The following is a 26466-nucleotide window of genomic DNA, read 5'->3' on the forward strand; positions in this document are numbered from 1 at the left end:
ACCAGGGATGGGCTTCTCTCCCCTCCCAAGGCCACGCACCCGGCAAGAGTTAACTTCATGGCTGGTTTCAGCTCCAGCTCGTGGGTTTAATACTCCTAGAGCTGTAGCAAGGGTGTTAAACTCCCACTCTTCCAGTTCAAAGGCAGCTTTGCAGAGCTGAGCAGTCTTAAAATGCACAGCCTTTCAGAAGTGTGACCTTTCCACAAGGTTTCCAATTCAGTAAAGATCTGTTTCCTCCCTCTTCACACGTAACTAATGGCAGTCATGAAACACCTCCTCCAACAGCAGCAGGCAGGCGGGCCAGGCTCCCCGCTGGCCTGGAAATGTCATGGCCAGTTCCCTTTGGTTATCGCGACAGTGTTTCTCCAAAGGTTCAAGGGCACAGAAAGTCATCATGGCATCGCCAGGCATCCAAGCCCTTGCACACTCAGTCTTGCACGCAGCAGCACACCACCTCCACCGCGCTGCCCTCTCCCCAGCACCCAGTGCAGGCAGGGAGGGCAGCGGGCTGAGCGTCCTGAACCCACCACCTCCTCCTGCACAACATGGGACTGGTGCTGCCCCACACACACAATTCCCATCCACCCCACGGCAGGAGTGGGAGAGGTCTCCCACTTTCAGAAAGCTGTTCATACCCCTAGTTGCCCTCCCCAATAAAGCCCACACCTGGCTCCCTCCTGCAGATATCAACCTGGGAGATCTTCCCAGCTCTCCTCAGTGCCACGTTTAGGTCACATCCACAAGTTTCACTGGTCATCTTTCCTTGCTTTTGCTTGCCCTGGGGTTTCTCTAGGGGAAAGAAGAGGAAGAGAAGCATTTTAAGGCATTTGCACCAATCAATCCTACAGCATACTACAGGGGAGACTTTTCAATGTACACCAGGCAGATACTTGTCCCCAGCCCTCACCATACATCCACTGCCCAGGCCAGCCTCGTCCATGGGTTCCTGCTTTCACCCCTCTCCACCAAGACACTTGCAGCTCCAGTGTTTTCCACATTGCAATCCAAGAATAAAAGTTACTGGGTAAACAAAGCAAAGGCTTAGGCTGACAGGATGGACAGCTGCATTGCCACCCACAGGGACTTTTCCATCTCAAGTGCCTACAAACCCACAAGTCCTCGATGCGCCTTGGCACGAGGGGCTGCTCCTGGCTCCATCTGCAATACGCCATCCCTCTCCTTCCACCCTAAAGCAAGTGAAACCCCAGAACATACCATGCCTGTCCTCTTCCTCCTCCTCTGCTCGCACTGCCTGGAAGCCTCTTCCCTTTCCCATGCAGACTGGGAGGTCTTGAGGGCAGAGGATAGCTTTCACACATCTGGGAAGTGCTTCCACATGCCACCTAGCTATGCATGAAGCACTGAACCCCTCCATCACACAACTTCCTTTCACACATCATTTATACTCCTGCAAATGAGCTCAACTTCCCATATTTTGTCCTTTTCCTCCTCTGTTTCCACTACAGGAATGGGGGGATGCACTGCTGTTCCCTCCAAGGGTAGCAAGCCAGCTCTCAAATGCTGCCAAACACAATGAAGACCACACTCTGCATACCCCTGCCAAAACCAAAGCTGTCCCAAAAGCTCCACTGCTGCTCCATTACAACCAAGGACCTCATTTGAAGTTGCACCCTTCTTCCAGGGTGCCCAAGGTGTCACCGCAACAACGAACCACATGACAGGTGGGATGTGGTCTGTAGAGATAGCCACGCAGTCCGTACAGCACAGGAGAGTTATGTCATCTTAAAATATGAGACATTAGTAATATAAGCAGGCAGGTCACCCGCTCTTTAGGGCGGTAGTAAAGTGCCGCAGAAACTGGTCTCAAATCCAGGTCCAGAGTAGAAGTTCAGTATGATTACATTGCTGAGGGTCACCAGCACTGATATGCCAGGTATTTTTGAGCGAACCAATGGGACACACCACCGATCCCAAAGTTTACAAACTCCTAATCCAAGGCGCCCTCAACAACACAGCTGACCTTTGCAAGGAACACATTATTTTCATGCTGACAAAGCTTCTCCAAATACAGGGCACAACGTCACACTCACCAAGTTTAGAGTTTGGGTTACAAGCTTCCCAGAAAACCTTTGGGCCAGCCAAGGGGGAACTCCAGCCTTACACCAGACCCCATAAACCTGCCACGCAGCTCCTAAAGCAAGCCTTGGCTAACCTGCATTTAGGCATTTTCCCTACCCATTACATATTTACCACACGGGTTTGTCTGGATGTGTTTTGCTCACAATTTGCTCTTTGGAGCAACTCCAAATCTGCCTCCCTCTTAAGCTGTGCTACAATATAGTCATTTAAACTGGTTGCAAACATCAGAAGCGAGGGTTGATTTCTTTATGCGCACTAATTCTAGACTAGGTCACCAAACTATTTTCATAGTTATGTCAGCACTGTCTAGACAAACCGTTAAAACCAGGATGCAACGATCATCAGAAATGCAATGTCAAGTTCATGCCCAGAGATAGTGTGAGAGCCATGGGGAGAGGAAAAAAAAGCCAAATCTGTCCCATTCACATAGGTTGGCCAGAACTGGCTCAGTTTTCACTTTATGGGGAGCTTTACCAAGGCTCACCAGAAAAATGTATGTTTAACTGCAATTTGAAAATAAATAAACTGACATCAACAAGCTTGGAGAACACCAGGATCTTTTGAAGAACCCTGAATGCCGTTGCAAGCCCACTCAAAGCTGGCTCTTCCGTGCTACTGGATGCTCACATCTCACTACCACTGCCAGGCCCTCGCCAGGAGGCTAACACCCATGTCAGCATCTTCGTGCCACCACGCACAGCGCCCTGCAGCAAGAGTCCCAGCACACACGCTAGGATTCGGCCAACCCTCACCAGCCTCTGGTCAGCTCCCATTCTCACCCCCAAAACCACAGCCTCTGCACCCATGTAGAGTTTCTTCCTAGCATTGTGCATCAGAAAGGTGGCTTCCCATTCCTTGCCACTTCTCGGCAGGGAACTCTTCCAAACTCCAACAACATGAGCTGTAATCTTGGCAGAAAGGGACGTGTGTATAAAAATCACCACTGTCAAAACAGAAAAATAATGCAGGAGCTGATCTGTGCACATTAATCCGCTGCAGTCAATGAGGAGACAATTTCCCTGGAGAAAGTCATACATTAAAAGGAAAAAGAAAAAAGAAAAAGGAAGAAAAAAGATTAATGTGACTTTGAAATATCACAAGCACCGTTTATCTTCCTCCTGCCACCACAGGTTTTCTTTTTTTTCTTTTTTCTCTTTAATACAAAGAGTCTTAAAATTCACTGTGAATACAGCCCTTCCGCCTCAGATGTGCAAACACAGATGCATCATCATATAGCAAAAATACAAATATAGTACCACCTGCTCTCTCAGTATACAACCTTAACATTTTTAATTAATTCAATTAAAAAAAAACACAATTGCTTTTCACTGGCATACCCTTCTAACTACACTCAGAGTAGAAGGATGCTTCTCCAAGCTTCTACTTATGCTAGCAATTCGGTCAAACAAAAGTTCAGTCCTTGGTATTTCTGTGCCGGCATCGAAGCTGAATGCAGAACATTGCTCGTCGACACACATTTAGGAACAGATATAGAGCTCAGGCTGTGTCATGGGCATGACCAGAAATTCAAGAACGCATTCCCCTTCCCGGGCAGAACTAACAGATTTTTGCCAACTAAAAAAAAGATCAGAATAAATAAGGTTCAATCTACGTAACATGAAGACGACAGACATGCTTAAAACTAAAGTGAATCGCGTGAACTCAGCCTTTGGCAATCTCAAAACAAATGAGAATATAAACGGGATGGAGAGCTCATTTCCCTTTTACACATATCCCATAGATCATAAATATACATTAATAACTTTAACAGTCAAAGTTTACATTTGGCTGTAACATTTAGGATCAATACTCTTCAAATGACCTTTAATAGTAATGAGGTGTCATAACACTGTCTCGAGGACATTAAATTTTTATTAGAAATACTTTATTACAAATGTTCAAACCTATCTCCATGCACTTGTGCACCCATATAAATATTCTCATGCTATTATATTTTTCCTTGAGAAAAGAAAAGCATGTCTTCCAAGGTTTTTGAACAAATGTGCAGCATGCAGGCTTTAGATATTTCACATTTTCAGACGTGGGGCTTTTTCTTTTTTTTTTTTTTAATCAGAACACATGAACCAGGGGTTGGAAAATGATCCACTTTTCAAAGTGATAAATAGGAATTGTTCCCACATGGCTTGAACAGGATGGGACTGAGCTCCTGATTACCATAAGCTCTCAATTCGAGGGGGCGGTGGAGGTGGGAGAAGCTGATGTCCTGCGGGAGGGCTGGCCCAGGGCAGCACCACCTCCTGGCCCTGTACATCAGCCCGGGCTCCCCAAGGAAGCCAGCCAGAGGCTCAGCTCTCCTCCTGCCCCAGGTCCACAGGGGCCCCGATGCGGACCCCCATCAGAATAGGTCCATCTCACACAGCTCCAGCTGACTGAAAAGCTAAAAGCAGAAAGATGGGGGGAAACAACAACAAAAAAGGAAAACATCTAGTCAAGATCCAGCCTCTCCTTAATTTTTTTTTTTGTAAAGGCTAGTCAAGTTCAGAGTCAGATCATGTCCAGGTCTCACTGCCTATTTTAAGAATTAAAAATTCACAGGGTGGGGAGCTTGTAGCAATTTATTTCTTCAGTTGCAGGTCCTGGCCTCAAACTACAGAGAAATCTGATTTTAGCAGAACAATGAAACCAAGGGGACGGAGGTGAAGTCAAACAAAGGAAACACAAGGGGGAAAAAAAAGAAAAATATTTCTCTGCATTCTTATTAGACTCCACCTCTAAGAGATGCAAATTAAACACATTCAAGGCAGCACCGTATATCACAGTTAATGTCCTTTGAAGGACCTGCCTTGGCTCAGCACAGACACCGGGTTGCTACAAGGAGCCCAGACTGACTGGGAGGGCGGCACAAGCACGTTCCCACATTTCGTTCTGAATTCCTTGGGAGTCTTGACTCAAGAACCGTTTCAATTTTGCCTCTCTTCCTCATGCTGACCTAGAGCTCAGTCTCTAAAAAAGCGTTTTGTGATTCCCAAACTTTACTTTCTAAAAGACAGCGATCAAATCGGAGGGAGGGACCCCCATAAAAGCACCAGAAAAACAGCAGAGAAGCTGATCAATCAATATTTGCACTCCGTAATCCCCAATTTTTAGGGAGACGCTCCGAAACCACAGCAAATATCTTTCCAAAATCCTTTGGAGATCCTCCTTTCCATTGGCAGCATCAGGAGAGTCAGCAGCGGGCACTCAGCCGGCATCGCTTTCCTCCCCTCTCAGCAGAAGGCAAACAGCATCCCCCCACCTTCCCAAACCCCTTATCTGGGTCAGGGCAGTGGCAGCCCCTCGCCGCAATCCCCATTTCTCCATCGGCTGTTGCAGCGGCTCATTAGGGTGGAGAAAGGCTCCAGTGGATCATCTCTGCGGGCTTGTCGAAGGCTGATCCGCAACGGGTAATTCCCACTGCTTAATGACCTGAAACCAGCCGAGGCGGAGGCAAATGGGAAAGGGAATCTTCTCATTTGTTACCCATCCCCACATCCCGATAAAAAGAATGATTACACTTTTAAGTTCGAACAATTCCCTGCAGTTGTAGCCATGTCATATCTAGATTGTCTAATTTACATGCATATTCATAATCCCTGTGTATTTAATTAAATTCTCCAATCCCTGGAGTGTCTTTCCTAAACAATAGTAATTTATCTTGCACAGATAAGGGTGCCCTCGATTTATTCCACTCTGTAGCTAACAGCATTTCCTTCTGATCAAGGCTAGGAAGCAAACTCGAACAGAGGGAATCTTTAAATATATTTAAAATTGAAAGATTAGGCTGATTCTCTTTCTTTCTCTTTCACCCCAAGTTACCCTGTAAATGATAAACACCTTCTCCTGAGTTCCGAGGAAAACCTTTCACCCAACCTCCTGATAACAGCTGCATGTTCCAAACATAAAAATGCTGCCCAAAGAGCACGTTGCGAAGGAGATCTCACAGACTTGGCATCGTCAGCTACCAAGCAGCATGGGTTTCATCCAGCGTGGTCCACAGGACATCCTCTGCACACACCTTCCACCGCAGGCTACCAACTCCTCCATCGCAGCCCCCAGGAAACAAGTCGCACGGTAAAAAGCTGCAGCCGGCAGGATGAAGAGCCCTTCACCTTTCCGGTAAATATCCCTACACAAGGGGCTGCTCCTCCACCAATAACCTTGGGAACCTAGGAGAGGGCCAGGCAATGCACCAGACCCCCAGAAACCAGATAGCCCTTCAGAGAGACGTCGCCTCCAGACCACTAACCCTGTTCAAATATTAGCACAGGGAATTCAACTCTGCCTGCAATTAGAAAAGCGTTAAAATATTTAGCAAAGTCAAACTGATGAGAAGACCACGACGGGGAAAGGAAAAGAGAAGAGACTGGTGCTACGGCACGTTTTTTGATTGCACAGTTCTCCCACCTCATTAAATCCACAGCTCTTAATAGCTTTGCTCCCTTTCCCAAACCTCAGTCAACAGCTCCAGGACGCTGTCAAAGAGGGGTAGAGAAGTGTCCATCTCTCCAAAAGCCTCTTTGGCCCCACCGGCTCTGTGCCACTGCTGCCTCCAAGAGCAGTGCCAGTGGTCCTGCCAGGGCAGTGGCCGTCTTAACACCTGCACGGAAGGGACATTACATTCAACGAGACTCAGGGATAATCCCAGTGATGCAGGAGATACAGGGCCAGGGCTGCCATCACAAGCCATCTCCTTCTGTGTCCACATGGAAGTCAAGGGCCAGGGTGTCCCTTTGGCTGGAAAGGCCACTCACAACCAGGGACGCATCTCTCTGCTCCAGCCCTGTTTCTTCCTCTCCTCCCCATGCATCTGCTGCTGACCACTGCCAGACACAGCGGAACCCAGCCGCTCTGTTCCCAAACAAGCCTTTGAAGCCTTTAGAGATGCTGTTACTATTTATGAAAATAGGGTCAGGATCCTGCTGTCAGCTCCTGCCTGCGCTGCAGCGCCACCCATGCCACAGAGGCAGCTAGACGAAACCCTCAGGCACAGGACTGCTGGGACATGGTGATGGAAAGGCTCCGAGTTACAGCCACTAACCCCACACTGAAGTAAAACCAACCTCCTCCCACCTGCGTGTCCCCCACCTCCCAGTTTCACACACACAGCCACATCCATCGGGTCGTCCTCCAGACCATCCCCATGGTCACCAGACCCCTGCTTTGTAACACCACCAATCACACCCATGGCTTAACAACCACAGTCCTCCACAGCTGCATCCAACTGACACTGTGAAGAGTCCCTGCCATTCACAGTTAGTTGCTTCTCCCCTCGTTCAATAACAGGGGAAGCAATGGACAAGGAGGGTGGTGGTCTTCTTCAGCACCAGAGCAGGACGTGGCGCTCCCCTGAAAGGGAAGGGGCTCCTGTAGCCACATTGCCCCATTAACACCGGGCTCAGCACCCGGCAGAGCATGTGGGACAGCGAGGTGCTGTCCTCCACCGGCGACGTGCAGCCTGCCCGCCGATACAGCCTGCCATTGCCAAACCCTCTTCCCCAGGAATTCGTAGCTGGATTCAGACATTCCCAGCCTGTTACTTATTTCAATGCTTTCAGCCCTCCAGAATACAGGGACATCCTGTCTTAAACCTGCCAAGCCTCATGCCAAGAGGACATCTGCTTGGAAGACAGCCCCTCCGGCCAACCCAGCCCTGCAGGGCTGCCTTCCCGTCTCTGCGAGATCCCAAACATACCCTTGCACCCACACAGCGAAGCCAGTTCACAGCAGAGCCGGGAGCAAGAGAAGCCGCTCAGGCAAACCACAGCTCCTGTTCCCACTTCAGAAGCTTTGGAACATTTTTTTAGACCTTGGAAACATTTCTTCCTACTCAAGGCATTTTTAGGTTAACGGTTCATCAAACCTCACAGTCCAGGAAACCTTAGTGTGGCTGACCAGGGTGTGGGTGTGGGGAGGGGTGGGGGGGAAAAAAAAAAAAAAAACACACTCTCAGGCATCAGTCCTTCCCACAGCCCTAGAACCACAGGCTGTGGGCTGAGCTGGGAGCCACTAGAAAGAAGCCAAAAACCAGGCAGGCAGGCAAGGGAAAACCTCACCACTGCCTTGTGTCTTTCAAATATGGGGAACGCAGAGAGGAAGCGATCACTCATGGAAAGCATCAACCTCCCATTTGGGATGCTCTCCAAAACACGGCATCCCCACTTGAAGAGCTGCCACCTCTGCTAAGCCCCTCTGCAAATCCCCAGAGGTGCTGGGTGGCACCAGCAGCGCTGGGTGATAACACCGTCGGCAGAGGGAACACGCAATGTTCAAACTCCTCGTCCGTCCAGGAGCAGGTTTTCAGCATAACACGGCTCCAATTCCCTGTGCTGACTTCATTTGGTTTGGTCCTTCTGCTTAAGCCTTATTTCACATGCGTAAAATATTAACAAAGCACCAGTCATTTCAGGAAGAGCCTTTGGTATCTACCAGCTCGTCCTTCTTGAAAAACTAGTGCTTTCAAGCAAAAGCCCCAAATTTGGCCAATTCCAATGAACTCATTCCTCCATTACCCACCCCACCTCTTTCCTACAGTGGAAGTTGAGGAGCTCAGTCATGGCTGAGAATATCTTTATCGTTCTCAGTTTTTCTAAGTTTTTTGATTTCATTGAACCTAGGTAACAACAGATTTTGATCACAACACAGGAAGAAAGGCAACAGAGCAAAATTTCCCTCAGCCCCAGCCCTAACATGCTTCCAGTTCCCCTTCTGCCCCTCAGGTACCCCATGGAGAAGGCAGCCCACCGTGAGCCACCCCCAAATAAGCTCCAGCTTAAGCAAGGCCCAAGGCAGGGGAATCTTTCACACCAAATCACCATGCTGAATTTTAGAGATAACAGATGTTTGTGCTGTATGAAGGCTGTGACTCAAAGTGGACGGAGCGATGCACCTGAAGATACCCACTCCTTCCACATCCTCCCAGCGACGTGGTCGGGAGGCGACCAGAAACCGTCTTTTCCCAAATAACCAGTAATTTCCGAACTGCGAAGCAAATATTTGCTCCCACTTCATCTCACCTCCATGGGAACAGCCTGTCCTTGCCAATCACCTCCTCTTCCACCTTGACCCTAAAGCAGCAGGAAGCATGCATGTGTGCTGCTCTTCACCGTTCATTTGGTAAGATGGTTTCGGAAGCCGTTGTCCTTGCACCGCAGAGGGCCGTGGGCAGGTTTTAACAGCAAGGTGCTGTGTCCTGGCTCTGAAACCAGCAACCTCATAGACCACTGTCTGAACATGCTCCTTGATCTCCAAAAACCTTACTGCAGTTAAGCACACCTGAGGGGGGGTTTAGCCCAAGAACCTGAATTTTACATAGTGGGATAGGGTCCACGAACTAAAGCAGACTGAGTCAAACTCAAGAGAAGAGATGGAGAGAGCTCTAGGAAGGGGAGGCAACGCACACTTCCATGCCATCTAAAAGGTTCTGGAAAAGAGCAACAGAGCTAAGCTCCACTCTGCACCATTTCAGAGGTCATAGTTTAAAAGCACCCCAAACCCCACTGCTCCTTCTTGGTCATCCTCCCAAGCATCTGCTTTGTACCTGTGGTTGGTGAGTAATACTTTCCACAGTGGGAAGCAAGTGAACAGAAACAGCACACCAGAAGCCACCGAGTTCACCACCATGCCTGATCACACATTGGTCACAGCTCCTCTCCATCAAAACCTGCACGAGCTTTTAAGGTCCAAACTCATCATGAGCCAAAGGGGCAGAAAAGCACACTTCACCGTGACACTCACCACCTTTCAAAGAAGGTATCTCCTTAAAACAGATGCTCTTTACTCATCCATCCTCCAGTCTCCAAAAATTACGTCCTAACACAACAGTTCCAGTAACACAACAGAAGCCACCATGAGAGGAAGTGGCTAGGGACCACACCAGGCACTGGAGCCCTCTGAGTGCACTAAAAGCATCTGTCAATGATGACAGCCGATTTCAGTGACAGCCAACCTGCTGAGACCCCCGATCTCTCAGTCCAAGCCTTCAGAGAGTTCAGCCAACCTCAACAACTTCCCAACACACCACAACAATATTTCCAAAGTGGAGTTCACAGCCTGAGTTTTCAACCTTCTGGCCAGATGCCTCTTGTTTTAGAAAGTAAATGAAATACAGCCAGTCCACACCTTATGGATCAAATAAGGCAGGCTTAAAAGAGGGGGGACTCAAGAGGGAGAAGATACTTCTGAAAAGGAAATAAAGAAATAGAACACAAGATTTACCTCAAAACCTAACAGACTCAGGGGACAGATTAAAAAGGGAAACCATAAAATGCTCGGCCCAACTCCTTTTTTAAATTCTTACATCAGCTGCTTTACAGTAAAGTTTCATCTACTGTGTCTAATTAGATACATATTCCATGATTCTATTCTATAAGATTTCTTTGAGACTTATCTGTACAGTTTTTAACTCCAAAGAAGTTTTAACCGGAAAAAAAAGCTGCAGTAAGAGCATCACCTCACGCATAAAGGTCTCAGAGATGTCGCAATGTCAACAGGTGAAGGCTTCAGCCCGTGGTCTGCAGACTCACGCAAGAAAGGCAGCAAGAACACACCAGCTGATTGCTGCTCACCTTCAGCTCCCCACGCGGGGCCCTGCAGCTCCGGGAATGTTTTTAAAGATCTGCAATTTGGAAAGCAGTTGCGAATCCCTGACCCAAAGCAGTTCACCAGGAACCAGAGGCAGCAGTATGAATACTGTGCCTGCCCTGGCTGCCTGGCTCAGCCCCAGCCCAGACCACTTGATGCTTCCAGAGGGCAGGAACGCTGCAGAGGGGTTCCAGCAGACAACGTGGCAGCCTTACCTAGAGAGGACTTGGGGACAGGCCATTCCTACGCACAGCACGTTCAGACACCGAACTGCAACCAAAGGCTACTTGCTGACTCTCTCCCAACCTACCACTTCTGCTCCTCCTACAGCAACCCCAGACCTCAGAACCCAAAGGCACCTCTCCCGTCCAAGATGCTCTGCAGCTCTACTGAGCTCCTTCACGTCCCACAGATGCTCTCGTATTGAGCAGCCAAGGCTACACAGCATCCTCTGAACGGCTCCGTGGATCACACGCTCAGGACCACGTTACATCACCAGCAAGCTTAGGGCGAAGCCCAGCAGGTATCCCAGAACAAGCCCCTGCTCATCCTGGCCCAATTCTTCCTGCAAAAGACAAAACAGCCTTTTTGTCATTTGCTAGGAAAAGATGAAGCTTGCTTGGGTTTTCTTGATGAAAGGGTTGACCATGAAAGGGTTACTTCTCCAGAGATGGGAAACAAAACCAAGAGATAGAAGGGCACTGATCCCAGCGCTAAAAATCCAGCGGTCCAAACAGACTTTAAGAAGCCCCAAGAGCAGCCGGTCCAGGACTTGAACACGACCCAGATACCCAAGAGCCAGCAGACAACTTGAGTGGGAGAAGGGGAAGGGGAGAACAGTGTATGGGCAAAGGGCATACCTTCAATTTGCAATCCCAGCCCCACACTAATCATTTTGGCATAAAGGAGAGCTCAAACTCATTTAGGTCACGGTGCATCTCCTGAAACCCTAGAATCCACCCATCAGATGCCATCACACTTTGTAATTAAACAAAACACGCACAAGGAGGGAAGGAAACTGTCTCCACTTATACAGGAAGGAACAGATACCTTGCACTTTCCTAGGGCAGAGGAAAGAGCACCACAACTGCACAGCACCCAAACACCCCATTCCCCTCAGGACCCATGCAGCTGGCATTCCCGGGAGAGAACGATCTGCCAGTGTCTCCACCAACCATGATGAAAATCAAGGCGATAAGCAACACTAGACATCCACCAGCCGAGCTAAGAGGATGAAGCATTTCTCTGGAAAACAATCGGGTTCTCTAATAACAGGGCTGCAGCCACAGCGTGAAAGGGAGGGAGGAGGAGCAGGCGGGGAGAAAGGGACTAGCTGGATATTTATCCCATCCTCATCTTTGTGTTATCAGTACCCCGGTATCAGCATTGTTCAAAATGGCTGCTTAGATGGTTGCCAGCAGCAACAACAGAATCGGTCCATCTGCTGGCATTCTCCCTAATCCATCTCAAACACTCGTCTTCTTTTTAAATGCACGCAGGGGAAAGAAGGGGGAAAAAAAAGTCCGCCTTGTACAAAGAAACAGAATCCTGCTATAACAGAGCCTTTTAACTAGATTTTATGCCACCCCTGTTTCCAGGACACACAGACAAAAGTTAATTTTACGATAAAAGAACTAGTGTAAGGTGCTTTTTTGTTATGAGATCAGAAAGCAAATGGAATTTGAATTGTCTGCAGTGGCATGTATCTGACAAAGATTAATTTAAACAGATATTGTCTCTGAAACCAAAGTCCATTGAACGGCTTCACAGCCTATCAACCATGCGAAAGCAGCTCCTTCAGCAGCACTGCTGACTCCACCACTTTCTTTAAAAATGGCTTAACCTATTTCTTGTAAGATAAAAGGTCATATATGGTTCTATTTTACAAACCCATAATAGCCAAAGCCACACCAAGCAAGGACAATCGGGAGAAAATAATAACGGGGGGGGATTTCCTCCCCCTTCACAGACAGATGCTCGACACTTGCTGGGTATTTTTCAAAGTGCGCCGGCAGCGAGCGGCTGCAGCGCTGCCGAAATGTTTCAACATCTCAGAATAGAAAAAAAAAAACGGGGCCTCCACAGGTCGCTGGTGCGGGATGGAGGAGCCAGCCAGGCTGGAGATGCTGCAGCAGGACAGCTCTCCACAAACAGCACGGGATGCTTCTTTCGGAGGGATACAGAGCCCTGAGGATGCAGGAAGGAGGTCCCTCGGTCCCTGGTCCAAGTGGGCAGGAGCAGGCAGGAGGGGAGAAGCACTGCTCCCCTAGGCACTTGCTCCCCAGCCCCTCTCCAAACACTGGGGTTATTATTCCTCCCTTTAATCACAAGAAACAGATCTGTGCATGCCATCGGCGGGCTGTGAGGATGGAGACAGCTGCTTAGACTTCAATGGGACACACACACACAGAGAAAGAAAAAAAAAAGCTGCAGAAATCCAAATCCTGCAATTTCTTCCCTTTTTATTTCCAGTTTATACGGAGCACCGCAGGGAAAACGCTACCAGACAGTTTCAGAGCATTTGATACGGCAACGGCCCAGCTTTGGGAAAAAGCACGAAGGAGTAGCAAAATAAAAGATGACAGCCAAAAGCACTTTTAATATATTTTCAGTGCATTCAAGAGAAAGCTTCTGTACACAGAGCAGCCAATGAACTGTTAACCAAAATAAACACAACTGGCTTTAAAAAAAATTAAAAATTTCTTTCTGATGATAAAGAAAATCAAAATCCAAAGAGATGAAAACCAGCGAGTTGAGACAGAAAATACATTTATTTTTCATCCTCCAGACAGACTTCTTTTAATTTGGCATCCAAAGCCATTGTAGTTCATTAATGCAAATTTTATTTATCTCAGGAACCCATTTGTTGCTCTGTCACCTCTTTGACAGAGCACTCATCTTCATCAAGGCAGCCGCACCACCTCCTGCAATCCCCACCTTTAAAAAAAACCCCACGTAACACCAATAACGAGTCATGGTTATTACAGGAGCAGCCACCCACACACCAGCATCAGCTGAAGGATGGAGGCCAGGACTACCAAACGGCATCCAGAATGGAGGCACAGCCTGTCCTGACCTTGCCAAGGTCCCAGACACCAAGTCCCCGGCATTCCCACAGGGAATCCCTCCCTGCCAGCAGCTGCAGGACAAGGGCTCCATCTCCAGATGCAAAGACAGCAGCCAGGTAGATACCACTCTGCAACCCACTGAGCAAACCTCGACAACAATTAGTGGCCCCTGGGTTTGATTCAGGTGGCATAGGCAGCTCGTTACAGGCACCCAGCAACAGGTGGGGCATCACAAGGGGGATGCAAACTCCCTCCTCTCCCATTTTAACCCAGGGGCGACAGCAGCGGGATGTTTGCAGGCGACAACCTGGACAGACATATCCGCATGCAACCTTTCCGACCTGGCATCCCGGCAGATGTGCCTCCTAAGCACATTTGCAGCTTTGTTTTTAATGATGCGAGAAATGCCAAAAAAAAAGAAAGAAAGAAAAATCCCTGGCAACATGCACCTAGAATGCGACAAGTAAAAGCCCAGGATTTTATTAATTTGTGCATTACTTCAAATGCACCATTTTACAAGGACTAATCCCAATCCCGCACAAAATCCTAAGCCGTAAGCTTGAGACAAAAAAGCAAATGCTCTTAAAACACGGCACTGGAAAATCCATTTGGAGAGAAATGTGGTGGTGTCCTGCTCAGGTGAATCCTCAGCATTTAATAAAACACACCTGCTGCACCAACTAAGTGGAATCTATTCATGTTTAAACATCAGGATTCAAAAAAAGCCTTTGAAAAATTGACTTTTTACTCCTGGGACATTTAATTGTAAAACCATGAAGATGCCTTCCCCTCCACATTCCCCAAGAAGTGGTTTTGCAGGACCTGTGTCTCTCCGAGATGTTATCAGGCCCCTTCCCAACTCCCGTTACAAAGGCACAAGAAGTCAGGGGTCTTGACCTACCCTTGTGAAAGCCAGGTCAAAAATCAAGGGGGTCTCAGTCTTGCTCTTCCAAGTGTGCAGGAGAGCATCTTCAGGTCCTCAGCAGCTCTGCCAAGGGGCAAGGAGAGCTCCCCACCACCATCGCACATCCTGCCTCCAAAAGTGGCTCCATCTAAAAGGTAGACTTGTCTCACAGCACTTATTAACGTAGCCAAGACTTGATGCCTTTGAGTTTTTGTTTTCATTGGAGAATGGATCAATGCATGCAAAGAAATCCAAGATTCAGCAGAGGCAGGAACTAGTTATTCAGAGGAGCCACTTTGCTCATCTCCTCTCATCCCTTTCCAGGAGCAGGAATATGACAACTCCATGACATAACCTCTTCAAGACAGCATCAAGTGTAGGGTAGGACATACCAGAAGTTCATTTTAATACCCTCAAGACAGCTATTCCACACCTCCAGCTCATTGCAAAATAAAGTCATCCATGCCAGGCACAGATGGGAAGATCAACAGGAAAACACATGTTCAACCATCACCTGCCTCTTGCTGAGCAACATCAGGAGAGGACCCCAGCACCCATCTTCCCAGGTCCCCAGCAAGTCTCACCCACGGCCTCACTGGAGGAAACAAGAAGTGTGAAGAGGCAGGGAGTGAGTGAAGGCGCCTTCCCCACCACCTCGCCTGGGACCTTATGCAAGGTTTGCTCCTCAGATCATGGCCAGAGGAACAGAAACCAACATGCCACATCCCCAGGAGAAACAGCAACATTCCTACACCTCCAGAAGAAAATTCACCCACTTTAAGCGCGAAGCATTGTCATGCAGCAACAAGCCTTGGCCTCTCACTGAAAATCTCAGGGCTCAGCTGCCTTGAGAGGGTGAGGAGATGCTGCTGCTCCTCCTGAAATCCCCACTCGGTTCCTCACCCGCAGGAGCTACTCAAGGTCAAGGAGTGGGCTGATGCAAAACTTGCACCACCACTAAACACAGAGCTCTCCGTGAAACCTAAATGCAAAAACCCTAAAAATCAAACACAAGCACAAGTATGGCCACACTGTTCATCTGAGCTAACCCAAGAAAGAAGCAGGCCTCCCACTGGGAAAGGGGAGCAGGATGTAACCCCAAAACCATTGAAGACTCGCTGCCTCCCCCATGGACCAGGTCCTCTTCCAGGCCTAGGTTCATGCATACATCAAGGAACTCTAATGCTACCAAGATTTTTTTTTTTTTTTAATACACATATTCCCAAAGAAAATTAAAAGCTGACACACCACAAGAGATGATTCACGGCTGAATGTGACTTTACAGAGCAATCGGACAGACGAGCTCGTTTAAGTTTTCCAAAAGTCCTATCTGAGGTTAGAGGGACTAATCATAAAACATCTAACATCAAAGCGAGCGTCAAATAACAGCAAAGCACATTCCCTCGCACAAAGCTCCAGAAACAAAGCACGCAGGCACATGTGGTTTATGTTACTGCAGTTTTAGCACAGTTAAATATTTCCTAAAAGATTCTCTCTAGATGTGTGCGAAATTAAAATCTGCTGTAAATGACTCGTGTGTTGGAAGCAGAAAAGCCAGGGTCTCACCTGGGCTGAGCTTTATACAGCACAGGAAAGCTGAGAACAAACTCCTACTGCCTGCTCAAGCCAGAAACTAGGACTTGTCACACTTCAAATCTGTTTATTCTTAAAGCCAAAACTAAGTATTCAATTTCTTTTGCTTTATTTTTTCAGGTCTCTAGCCTCTTTAAGCCAGCGTTGTTTTGCCTCAAGTAATTAAAATCCCAGATAAAAAGATGTCCCAGCTTCAGAGGGTCTGTTTATACTCTTAAACCCAATAAATGAACCTGCAATTCAAAAAAAAAAAGTTAAAATTCCAGCTGTCAAAGTTTTCCTAGCTCTCCCTACATGACCAGCAAGAAACTCTGGTGGTTTACATCATCTCCAATTGCAGTTTCTGTAATACAGTCCAGAACACGCTCAAGAAATATCTCACCTATGTGGGAGCAGCAATAAATAGAGCCTAAGTTTTAATGCCTAATAATCCTTCCTTTTAATTATATATGGTAAGAAAAAAAATAACTAGAAACGTAAAGGGCTTAATGTATATTAATGTATATGTTCAACAGTTTCCATCATGACAGGGCTAATGAACCTCTGCCACCGTCTTTTATGTGGTTTAATGTATTTTAATATTCATGGCAGGATAAAGTAATCTATCCGTAAAGAAAAATTAAGTGAAAATTAATTAGCAAATTGGAAACATGTTGTACAACAACCGCCCCACCCAAAAACTAAGAGGATACAGAAAAATTCAACACCCTTAGGAGCACCCTGACACAGGACACCAGGTTTCAACATGGAAAAAAAAAAAAATATTTCATGACCCATGGCTTTCCTTCCAAACCTGCTCCCACTGGATATAGCCTTAAACCTAGACCCAAGAGGAGACTGATCTTTACACAAAACAAAAGCAACCACAACTGGCCCTAGAGAGCCCCATCAAAGTGTTTTCCCCAAAATAGCCACCTCTATAAAACAGCACACCATCTAGAGTTTTAAAAACAACTGGATACAAATTTAGACTCTGTCCCATACCACGTCACAGAGGAAGGAAATCAAATGCTTTCATAAAAGCAAGCATTTTGGGGGGGGGGGGGGAAACAACCCAAACAAATACACAAACTAAAAAACATAAAAGTAGTTGGGGGAAAAAAAAAAAAAAAAACACCACAAACCTAAAAAGTAGTTTCAACCATGTTAAGAGCACAGAAAATAGTATTTTTACCTCTGAACCTGCATTCCAACAGGCACCATCACATATACACCAACAGGAGAGGAAAACTACAGCTTAAGAAAACGCTTCCAAACCAAAACTCCTCCAATTAAAATCTCAAAGGCATTTACAGGTTTTATGTAAAGGTATCAGTTCTAACTTAACCTCTGCCCAGGCAGAAGGCTGTTGAAGCAGGGTCAGAAAATCCCCCGTGCCTGGACATCCAGCTTAATCACAGGACTGGGAACCAGGGAAGGGCACCCAGGATTGACCTGCAAAAGCATCAAAAAAAATATTCAGAATTAATTGCAGGTTTGAAAAAAACAGGCTCCCTCCAAGTGTTTACAAAGCCACTGCGTTTGAAAGCCCTGCTTCATTGTTACTCTAACAGCAAAAGTAAATTCTGCCTATGTACTTATGGCTGGACCGCATACCTCCCCATTGGGGCACAAAGGCTTATCTGCGGGTACGGAGCCATAGGCAGCGCGCACCATATGGGTTCAGAAGCGGTTGCTTACAACGCAAAGAACACCACAAAGCTCGATATTTCAGAAAAAGGAGAATTCCCACCTAAAACTGACACAGACACTCACCCACCCATCAGCAGCCGCAACGATTCGAGGGCTAACTGTATTAGACCGTACTGGGGTGCACAGGCAAGAAACATGGATTTGTTCTGCTGGATCACAGCCTGCTGTCAAAATCCACCAAAGGTCTTTTCTCTCTCCAAGAACCCAAGAGATAATGGTGTAAAAACTTTTGTTCATAAATATTTATGCGAGTGAACTTGTTAAAAATTAACTGCTGTCGTTAAAGGTTTTGTATCCTTTAGGATTCCCGGCATGCAGTGCAGTTGCATGCTTTATATTAAGCCTGGCATTTCTGCATTCCTTTCCTGCATGCTTTTGTCATTTGTCTAAAAATTAAAAGAAAAAAAACCCACACACCACACACACACAAAGACGGGATCTGTACACATAATAATAAAGCAGTTTTTAAGAAGACAAAGATGCCTGTGTTCAACATCCAAGATCTTTCTTTGAGCAGAAAAAAAAAAAAAATCAATTTAATGACTCCAGTGAGATCAGGGTTTAAGCCTCGTTTAAGTTTTACTAAGCATGAAGGAATTATTGGTTGATAATGCGGCATATATGGTTTTTTCAGACATGCCAGCTTTGTAAGCACGAGGGAGCTGGAGCCCGAAGCAGTTTGTCCCCACAAGTACAACTCTCACCCCTCCAACACCATCTTCCATCTCCAGAAGGTCATTCCTCTCAGATCTTGGCTTTCAATTTTTCAAAGAGGTTTTTCCAACCACAGAGAGAAGGAATTTCGCGTCCGTACTATCCTTATTTTTTCACAGGTCTGAGTCAGAAACACAACTGTACGAACATCTGATCTTTATTAACAGCAAATCTCAACCGTGCAAACCTCAGGTCGTGATGCCGGGAGCTGGCGGTGTCCATTAAAGGGGTCCTTGGAGGGGAACGGTAGTTTTGATTTAGCGCTGGTGAGCATCAAGTAAGCCAGGGTTAGGGTTTTATTTTTTCCCAGACATAATGGTTCCCATATAAGCCGACAACCAAGTTTCTATCTTAATTGCAAACACACAGACGCAGCCACAAAGTGTTTGTGTCTCCAGTGGCTGGAGCTCTTCCACCTCACCTTCCAGCAGCATCCGCAGGATGGATGTGGAAAGTTGGCAGAGGACATCTCAGCTATGCCTCTCGTCCGCCCGGATAAACACGCAGCCCTTCACAGCCTTTTGTTTGATGTAAATTCTCCTCCTCCTGCTCATGGCTACAAGGGACTGCTGTGACAGAGCTGCTCCAGGGACAAAACCAGAGGTGCCTGACCCCACATCACCCATCTGAAGAGGAGCCACGCTACAGCCAAGACCCAAACCCCCCTGCTCTGAAGGCAAACTCCCACGGCCAGCATCCTGCACACCCCTTTTGGGCTGTAAAAACAAGAGATAAATCACCCGCCGACTTTGCGGCGACCGCTTCCAGAACATGCTGCTTCATCTAAAAAGCTGACAGTTTGGAGGACAATGGGCGCGAGCTCCGATTTCAAAGCTGAGGAGATGGTTTAGACTTGTCAGGGGATATGAAACACCAGAGCCAGGACCATCCTCCCCATCCTCTGGCTTGCTCAAAAGAGCAATGGGGAGCGCAGGGAGACGGGGGCACGCGTGACGCTGGATGCCAACGCCGGACGTCACTTTGGGATGGGACCACTCTGTGTGTCCCACATGCGCCTGACCCTAGCGCTCACGCAGATCCTTCACAGCACTGGTAAAAACCTCATCAGAGCCACGTTTCAAAGACAAATAAATTTAAAAAAAACTAATTAATAAAGAAAATTCCTTTGTACAGAACCAGCTGTGGTTTTAGGCAGTCGTTGCCTCCATCTCCCACTCCCACACCAGCTGCTCACTGCATCCACACCTTGGTGGGCAGGTCAGTAAAGCATCGCCCACAACACGCTATTATTTCCCTCCCCAGTCTTAAAGTTCCTGCAGAGCTACTCCTCTCGTTCTAAAAAAAAAATTATTTGGTTTTGAGTTTCAAAGTATTTTAAACAGACTGGGAATAATTAATCATCTTAACACAGCCCTTAGAAAATATTAATTCACAAAAAAAAAAGGGGTATAATCATATCCTCAGAGAAAAACCTTTTGTGCTACAGGAATTTTCACTGCGTATTCTCAGAGGTGAAAGGAGAATTCTTCTGCTGGCTCCTATGTTCTCGTCTCAAATGGAAAATGTTTTGATAATGCTCTTCTGAACGTAAACTGTACCGAATAGGGTTTTTTTTTTTAAGCAGTTTTTTTTTCTCCCCCCAAAAAGGAAGGAGGGCTCTTTAAATAAAGACGGCCAAACTACCCATTCCTTACAACAAAACCCACCCTCCCTCCCCTCCCTCATTCACGCCATACCCTGGCACAAGATGAATTTACATTTCGCATTTGCAAAACAAATTTTCGCCCAATGTCATTTTAATGGGAACGCGCATTTCAATCACTTCCAATAACAACCAGGAGCGGATTATTTTCATGTAAAACACCACGATTTGTTTCTCTTGAAATATACACAGGCACGAGGCGGATTTCGGGTAGGGACAGGGACTGGAAGGATGGGGAAGAGGAAAAACATTTCCTCTCCGACAATGCCCCTCCGCCGGCGCACACAAAAGCCACCTGCCCATGGAGGAAAACACGACGCCGTTATTCTCACCATCCTTCCCACGGCCCCTTCGTCACCGAACGAGAGCGACGAGGCCGCGCGCATCCGTCCCCGCCACGCGCGTCGCGCCGCCGGCGGCGGCGGCACCCCCCGCCCCCCCCCCGCCACCCAACCTGTCACCCCCACCGCACCCTTCGTTTTCCGCCCCCCGACCCCGCTGAAGGTGCCCGTGCGGGGAGCTGGGAAGGGAAACGCGGGGGGGGGCAGATGCCACTCTAGAGATTTTGCAAGGGGGGAAAAGCCCCTGACGGAGAAGACAAAGACAAACGCTCAGAGCTGCTGGAGAGATGTTGTCGGTTGTTTACAAACCCAGCTCCCGGCGGAAGCGCCAGGACCCCCGTGGGAGCGTGGGGGTGGGTGCTTAGGGGTGAGAAGGACTCACGCTGCGGGGCGCGGGAGGAGCGGCAGGGCTGCGTGCCCGCCATACAAATCCCCGACGGGCGCTTTCGGGGGGGGTGGCTTTATGTCCCCACTCGGGCTGGATGGACGGCGTCCACGCTGCGGGCAGCTGCCGGTGACACCCGGGCACACGCACCTCATCGCCTGGGGGTCACCCCCAGCCCTCCCAGCCCCCCAAACCCAAATCCAGCATCTTCCCAGAGGAGCACAAGGCGGTCCCTGCCCCCGGGGCAGGATTTTCCTGTCAAACCACAACTGCGTCAGACAAAAGGCTGAAGTGTTCGGAAGGGACAGGGCGGGGGGGGGAACGGACACAAGCCCCCAGGGGCCCCGTCCCGGCACTCACCGACTTGCAGCACGTTGTCCACCGCGCCGGTCTCCAGCAGGCGGATGCCGCGGCGGAAGGGCAGCCCCTCGCCCTGCGGCGCGACGGCGGGGGCGGTGGCGGGGGCGGCGGGCGGCGGCGGGCCGGCAGCGGGGCTCTCCTCGCCGGCTGGAGCGGGGGCAGCGGCGGCGACGGCGGCAGAGGGTCCCCCCGCGGCGGCGCTGGCGGGGGATGCGGCGGCGGCGCGGCCGGGCTGGAAGCTGGAGTACATGCAGATCTGCCGCTCGCTGCGGGGGAAGCTCCAGTAGACGATGCGGCGCTGGACGGGCTCGGGGATGCGCTGGAAGCGGCCCTCCACCCGCTCGAACGCCCAGCTCCCCGCCACCCGCTTGGCGGCCGCGTCTAGCAGCGACTCGGGCTGCAGCAGGCTGCCCGCCCCGCCGCCGCCGCCGCCCCCCGGCCCCGCCGCCGCCGCCGTCCCCGCCGCCCCCACCGCCGCCGTCCCCGCCGCCGCCGCGGGGCAGCAGCCGGCCAGTGCCGGAGGGGCCCCGCTGGCCCCAGCGCCCGGCCCCGCGCCGGCCTCCGCAGCCCCGGGACGGGGGTGAGCGGCCCCGGTGCCCCCAGCCGGGCAGGCCCGGGAGCACAAGCGCTTGGGGCCCGGGGCGCCGGCGGGCAGCGGCGGGCGGAGCAGCTCCTCTCCCTCTCCTCCCTCCGCCATGGCTGCGACCGACTGAGCCGGGCGAGGGGAGGAGAGACGGGGAGGAGAGACGGGCGGGAGGGGGGGGGGGGGGGGGGGGAAACCGGGGGTGGAGACTGGAGGGGGTGGTCCCGCCGGCCGGGAGCCGGCCCCCACCGGGGCGGGACGCTCCGCAGCCCCCTGCCCGACCATGCCGGCAGCCGGACCCTCGCTCCGACCTGCACCTGCCGGTATGCCCGGAGTGGCCCCGGGGGACCGCGCCGCTGCCCTACTGTCTGTGTCCCCAGGCGGGGGAGCGGGGGGCGGCGCATACGGGGAACGCTGCGTCCCCCGTGCCCGGAGGGCGGGGAGTGGGAAAGCCCCGCGGCCGGCGGTCCCTACGGTGCTGGGGGGCGAGGGGGCGTCGAGGGCAGCCGGCGCAAGGAGCTTGTGCTGAGTCAGAGGCAGCGGAGGGGCACGGCGGGGCTGGACGCGGCACCGCTCCCCCGGAGGTGTCCGGCGGGATCCGGGGACCTGCTGTAAGTCTGGGCCCTGCGGCACCCAATTTCCAGCCTAACCCACAAACCTAACACCCAGCTTAACCCACAAATCCCCTTCGGGTTTACACCAGGTAGCAGAGCAGACAGCAGCGCCCTACCCTTCAGTGGGCATCAGGGTTGGCTTTTCTTTTAAAGCCCTGTAGTACGGATGCTCATCGCACACATCACTGCAGCATCCTTGGGTGCAAGAAAATACCAGGTCCTGTGACACACTCGACCTTTGGCAGAGGAGATGAAAAAACACAGACAGTGCTGACTCTCAGGGAGCTCTGCTCCAATTTTAGGTGGGATTGCATTAAAGCGAGGTCCTTGGGTGCATGTTTTGCCTGAGTCAGCACCCGAAAATCCAGGGAACTGACTCCTCATCGGCCTCTGCTTCAATGGAGGGTGATGGCAGCACCCCAGGACCAGCACAGCCCAGGGCCGATGGAGAGAGAGCACTGCTGCCCTGCGGGGGCTGGTAGCTTTACTGCCACGTCCAGCGGGACACTGTCCCAGGGTTTCCCCCAGAAATACATTCCTGTTCTTTTGTCCTGTCTAATTTTAAGTGACAAACCTCTGAGGAAGAACAGAGCTCACAGATCTCAGAGTCTGGGTTTCTTACTCTGCTATTCTCAGTGCTTTGAGAATCTAAACCCAATTCCTTTCTATCCGCAGTTCAGTCACATCTAGACCATTACAGGTTACTCCCTTGTTGCAGAGATCTCCTATTTACTCTCACTGACAGAGCAGGAGTACATTTCCTGGAATAACAGGGTGATGCAATTAGGGAACAGGAAATAATTATGCACCTTTGCTAAGCCACGAGGTATCTCCGAGCCCAAGGTCTCCTTCGCAGGACTCGGAAGGAAGGAATCAGATCTCAGGCAGGTAATGAGAGCAGGCAGAGCTACTGCAATGAGAGATCTCCATCTTAGAGAATAAGCCACATGCTAATCGATGAAGGTCAGGAAGAGGTTTTCCTTGAAGGCTGAGGTGTTCCTTGCTACCACCGGTCTGGTTCAGGATAATCAGTGCTAATCAGAGGCAGGGCCTGGCCTGGGGCAGCAGCTACACAAGGATTTGTTTACATTCTCCCCAGAAATCACGTCCCCATTTCTTTAACCCCAAGGGTGTTTCTCTCTCCGTAAGGGATTTCTTTAGACAGGGAGCACTTGTGAGCAGAGCACGTTGCGCAGCTGTCGGCATGTTGGGCATCACCTCTGCTCGCTGTGGCCACGGCAGAACCTGGCGGGAGGAGAAGGGCTTCGTCCACCTCTGCCCCTCTCTGGCTGCACAGAGGGACCTCATGGGGCCATCCCAAAGCACCTTCCTGTCCCAAGGCAGAGCAAGCCTTCCCGGCAGAGACCAGTTTGGCAGGATCTTAAGCACTTCCGACGGAGGCCATGGGATCTGGTGTTACAGCAGCCCAACTGCCTGAGAGTTTCTGCTGGCACCTGTGTCTCCCTGTAGCTACCGGTCTGCTCAGGTGGGGTGAGCCTGCACAAGAGCTGGCACCCCAGCTTGCCCGATCCCTCTGTCACCAGTCTCTGCAGAGCTCACCTAGTGACAACCTTGAGTGTCCTTACTTGCGTCGTCCCCACACGGTATCAATAAAGAGGATTTTAGACTTCAGCTCAATCAGGGATGTTATTCATTCCCAACGAGCTGACTTTTCACTGCATAAAACATATAATCCAGACTCAAATCAAAGCAAGGTCGGTGCAGTGGCTGGCCAGCCTGTCTCTGGGGGCTTAGCATGTTATTTCAAAGACAAATCAATCTATTTTTCCTTTCCCTCTTCATCTGAACATTTGTTGCTCCCCGTTCCTCTCCATCTCTCCCCGTCCCTTTCATTACTACCTTGAATTTCACAAGGGGGGAGCTCTCCTCCCCCTGAAGAACATGGACAGACCTCTTCTCCCCGGGGAAGGATGCGAAATGTCAGCCTCCCGCCCAGCCCCTGATGCTGCTCATTCAGAGCCTGGAATCAGGTACATCAATAATTCACCGCACGCTTTCCTGAGCCCGGCCATTTGCTGAGCCCCTGCCACCAGCAGACCCAGTTCCCCTCCCAGCTTCGAGTCTGTTTGGTCGCTCGTGCTGCGACCCACCGACTCCAGTCCTTCTGGCCTCACCGCTGGTGTTACTCACAAAGGGCTGATTTTTCATGCTGGTCCCAGGAAGCATTTTATTTTGAGTCCATGGCTAGAAAATTTCCCAACCAAAGGGGCTGGAGCCCCCCTGGCTCTACGCTGCAGTGAGGCAGCACTGCAGTGCAATGTTGTGGGAAACTCTTTGGGTGCCAGCTCAGTTAGAAGTCCAGCTTTGTCGCGGGTGCTGTGGATCAAGAAATCTGCTTTCCTCTTGCTAGAAACTAAATTCAAGATCTCCAACAAAGAGAGAGGAAAGGATGCTGCTGAGAGATTCTCTGTGGGTTTCCTGGCACCTGTGCGTTGTTTTGCAGCAGACAGGGTGAGTGCTGGTAGGTGCCACATCTCAGCCCAAGGGGATGCCACCTCCTTGGCTACTCCCACTTGCACACCTTCATGTAGCTGCTCTCTTCTCTCCCCACCATGCCCAAACTCGATCCCTAGCAGAAAGACTGCCTTTCCCTGGGCATCTCCTCCTCCCGTGGATGTTCCTGTGCCACTGACATTGCTTCGACTCTGAACAGTCAATATTGTGCCCTCATGAATGTGGGTAATGGTGGCTGAGCCTTCCAGAGATGACAGCAGAGCTTTGCAAGACCTGGTGAGAGCTAAGGAAGTCCTCTGATGACAGATGAAGATATACAAGAGCAGCAGAAGCTTTATTGCCAATTAACAATGGGAAAGGAGCTAGATAGCAGAGTGCAGGTGGCCACCAAGCTCCTGCTCTGGCCATGCAGAGGATCTGCTCCCCTGAAGCAGCCAAAGCTGAGCTTACCAGTAGCCAAGCTCCTTGCTACAGCCGCCAGCCCCAGGCATTCGTTTGAAGCGTGGTGGGTTCTGCCCTTCTCGTGTTGCTGGTGCTGTTCAGAGCAGAGGCAGGAGGGAAAGGACATGGGGAGTAACACAGCCTGCACCTCCCCTGCCTTAATGCACCCAGGAGCAGAGGGATCTCTTGCCCAGGATAGTTCTTCCTTAGCATTCCTGTGGATCTGATGTCCAGGAAGGGGCAGAGAGCGTTGCCTTATGAAATATTTGGCTCTGCAAGCAAGGGAAGCCAGACATTGGTTTGGTTGCCCGTGGAGTTGAGCCCCATTTTTAGATTTTCCAGTGCCTAGTAAGGTCTCTGACAAAGTGTAAGCTTGAGCTGGAGCTTTTTGCCATCAAACTGTTTGAATCCCCTGCGGATTCTCCACTGACTCATTAGTGCTGAGTTATTGCTGTGCTTCTCTTTCAGCAGGGACTCTAATAAAGTTGCTTCTCACAAGCCAGCCAGTTATTTTATGAAACTTTCCAGAACTGACAATCTTAGGGACCTCCTTCAGGTGTGACTGCAACTGTCCCTGTACTCAAAAGAGAAACACAAGGAGGGAAAGTACCATCTCTGCTCTCCAAGTGTGGGCTGAATTCAAAGATTGGGTGCAGGATGGCTGCTCTCACCCTCACTTTGACACAGGAACAGCTCTGCCCGCCTCTATGTCCCTGCATCTGCTCAGGGATGCGTAAGGTTAAAGACCCTCAGCGTCCAGGAGAAACAGTCGTTTCTCACCTCCCCGGTGCTGACTCTAAAAGCACAGGGCACTCCAGAAAGTTACTCAACCCCACGCTGGAGAGCTGTGTCCATCCCGGCCAGCCTGGCTGCCACAGTGCTGACCTCAGCAGAAAGCAGCCCCCCCGGCCGATCGCCCCCCTTTCAGCCGCTGCAGCTCTCTCCCCTTAATT

The 26466-nt window shown here is 50.0% G+C and overlaps 1 protein-coding gene across 1 annotated transcript in view; it reads right to left on the reverse strand.

Annotated features, from left to right (window-relative positions):
* The window catches only part of ZSWIM5 (zinc finger SWIM-type containing 5), a 100328-nt gene extending 78231 nt beyond the window's left edge, over positions 1 to 22097 (reverse strand). The window contains exon 1 of the mRNA XM_086617307.1: positions 21401 to 22097. Within this exon, the coding sequence (XP_086473433.1) occupies positions 21401 to 22097 (697 nt within the window). The remainder of the gene's footprint in view (positions 1 to 21400) is intronic.
* Positions 22098 to 26466: the final 4369 nt, after the last annotated feature.

Source organism: Tauraco erythrolophus, chromosome 10 (genome assembly GCF_009769465.1).
Source record: "Tauraco erythrolophus isolate bTauEry1 chromosome 10, bTauEry1.pri, whole genome shotgun sequence".
NCBI lineage: Eukaryota > Metazoa > Chordata > Aves > Musophagiformes > Musophagidae > Tauraco > Tauraco erythrolophus.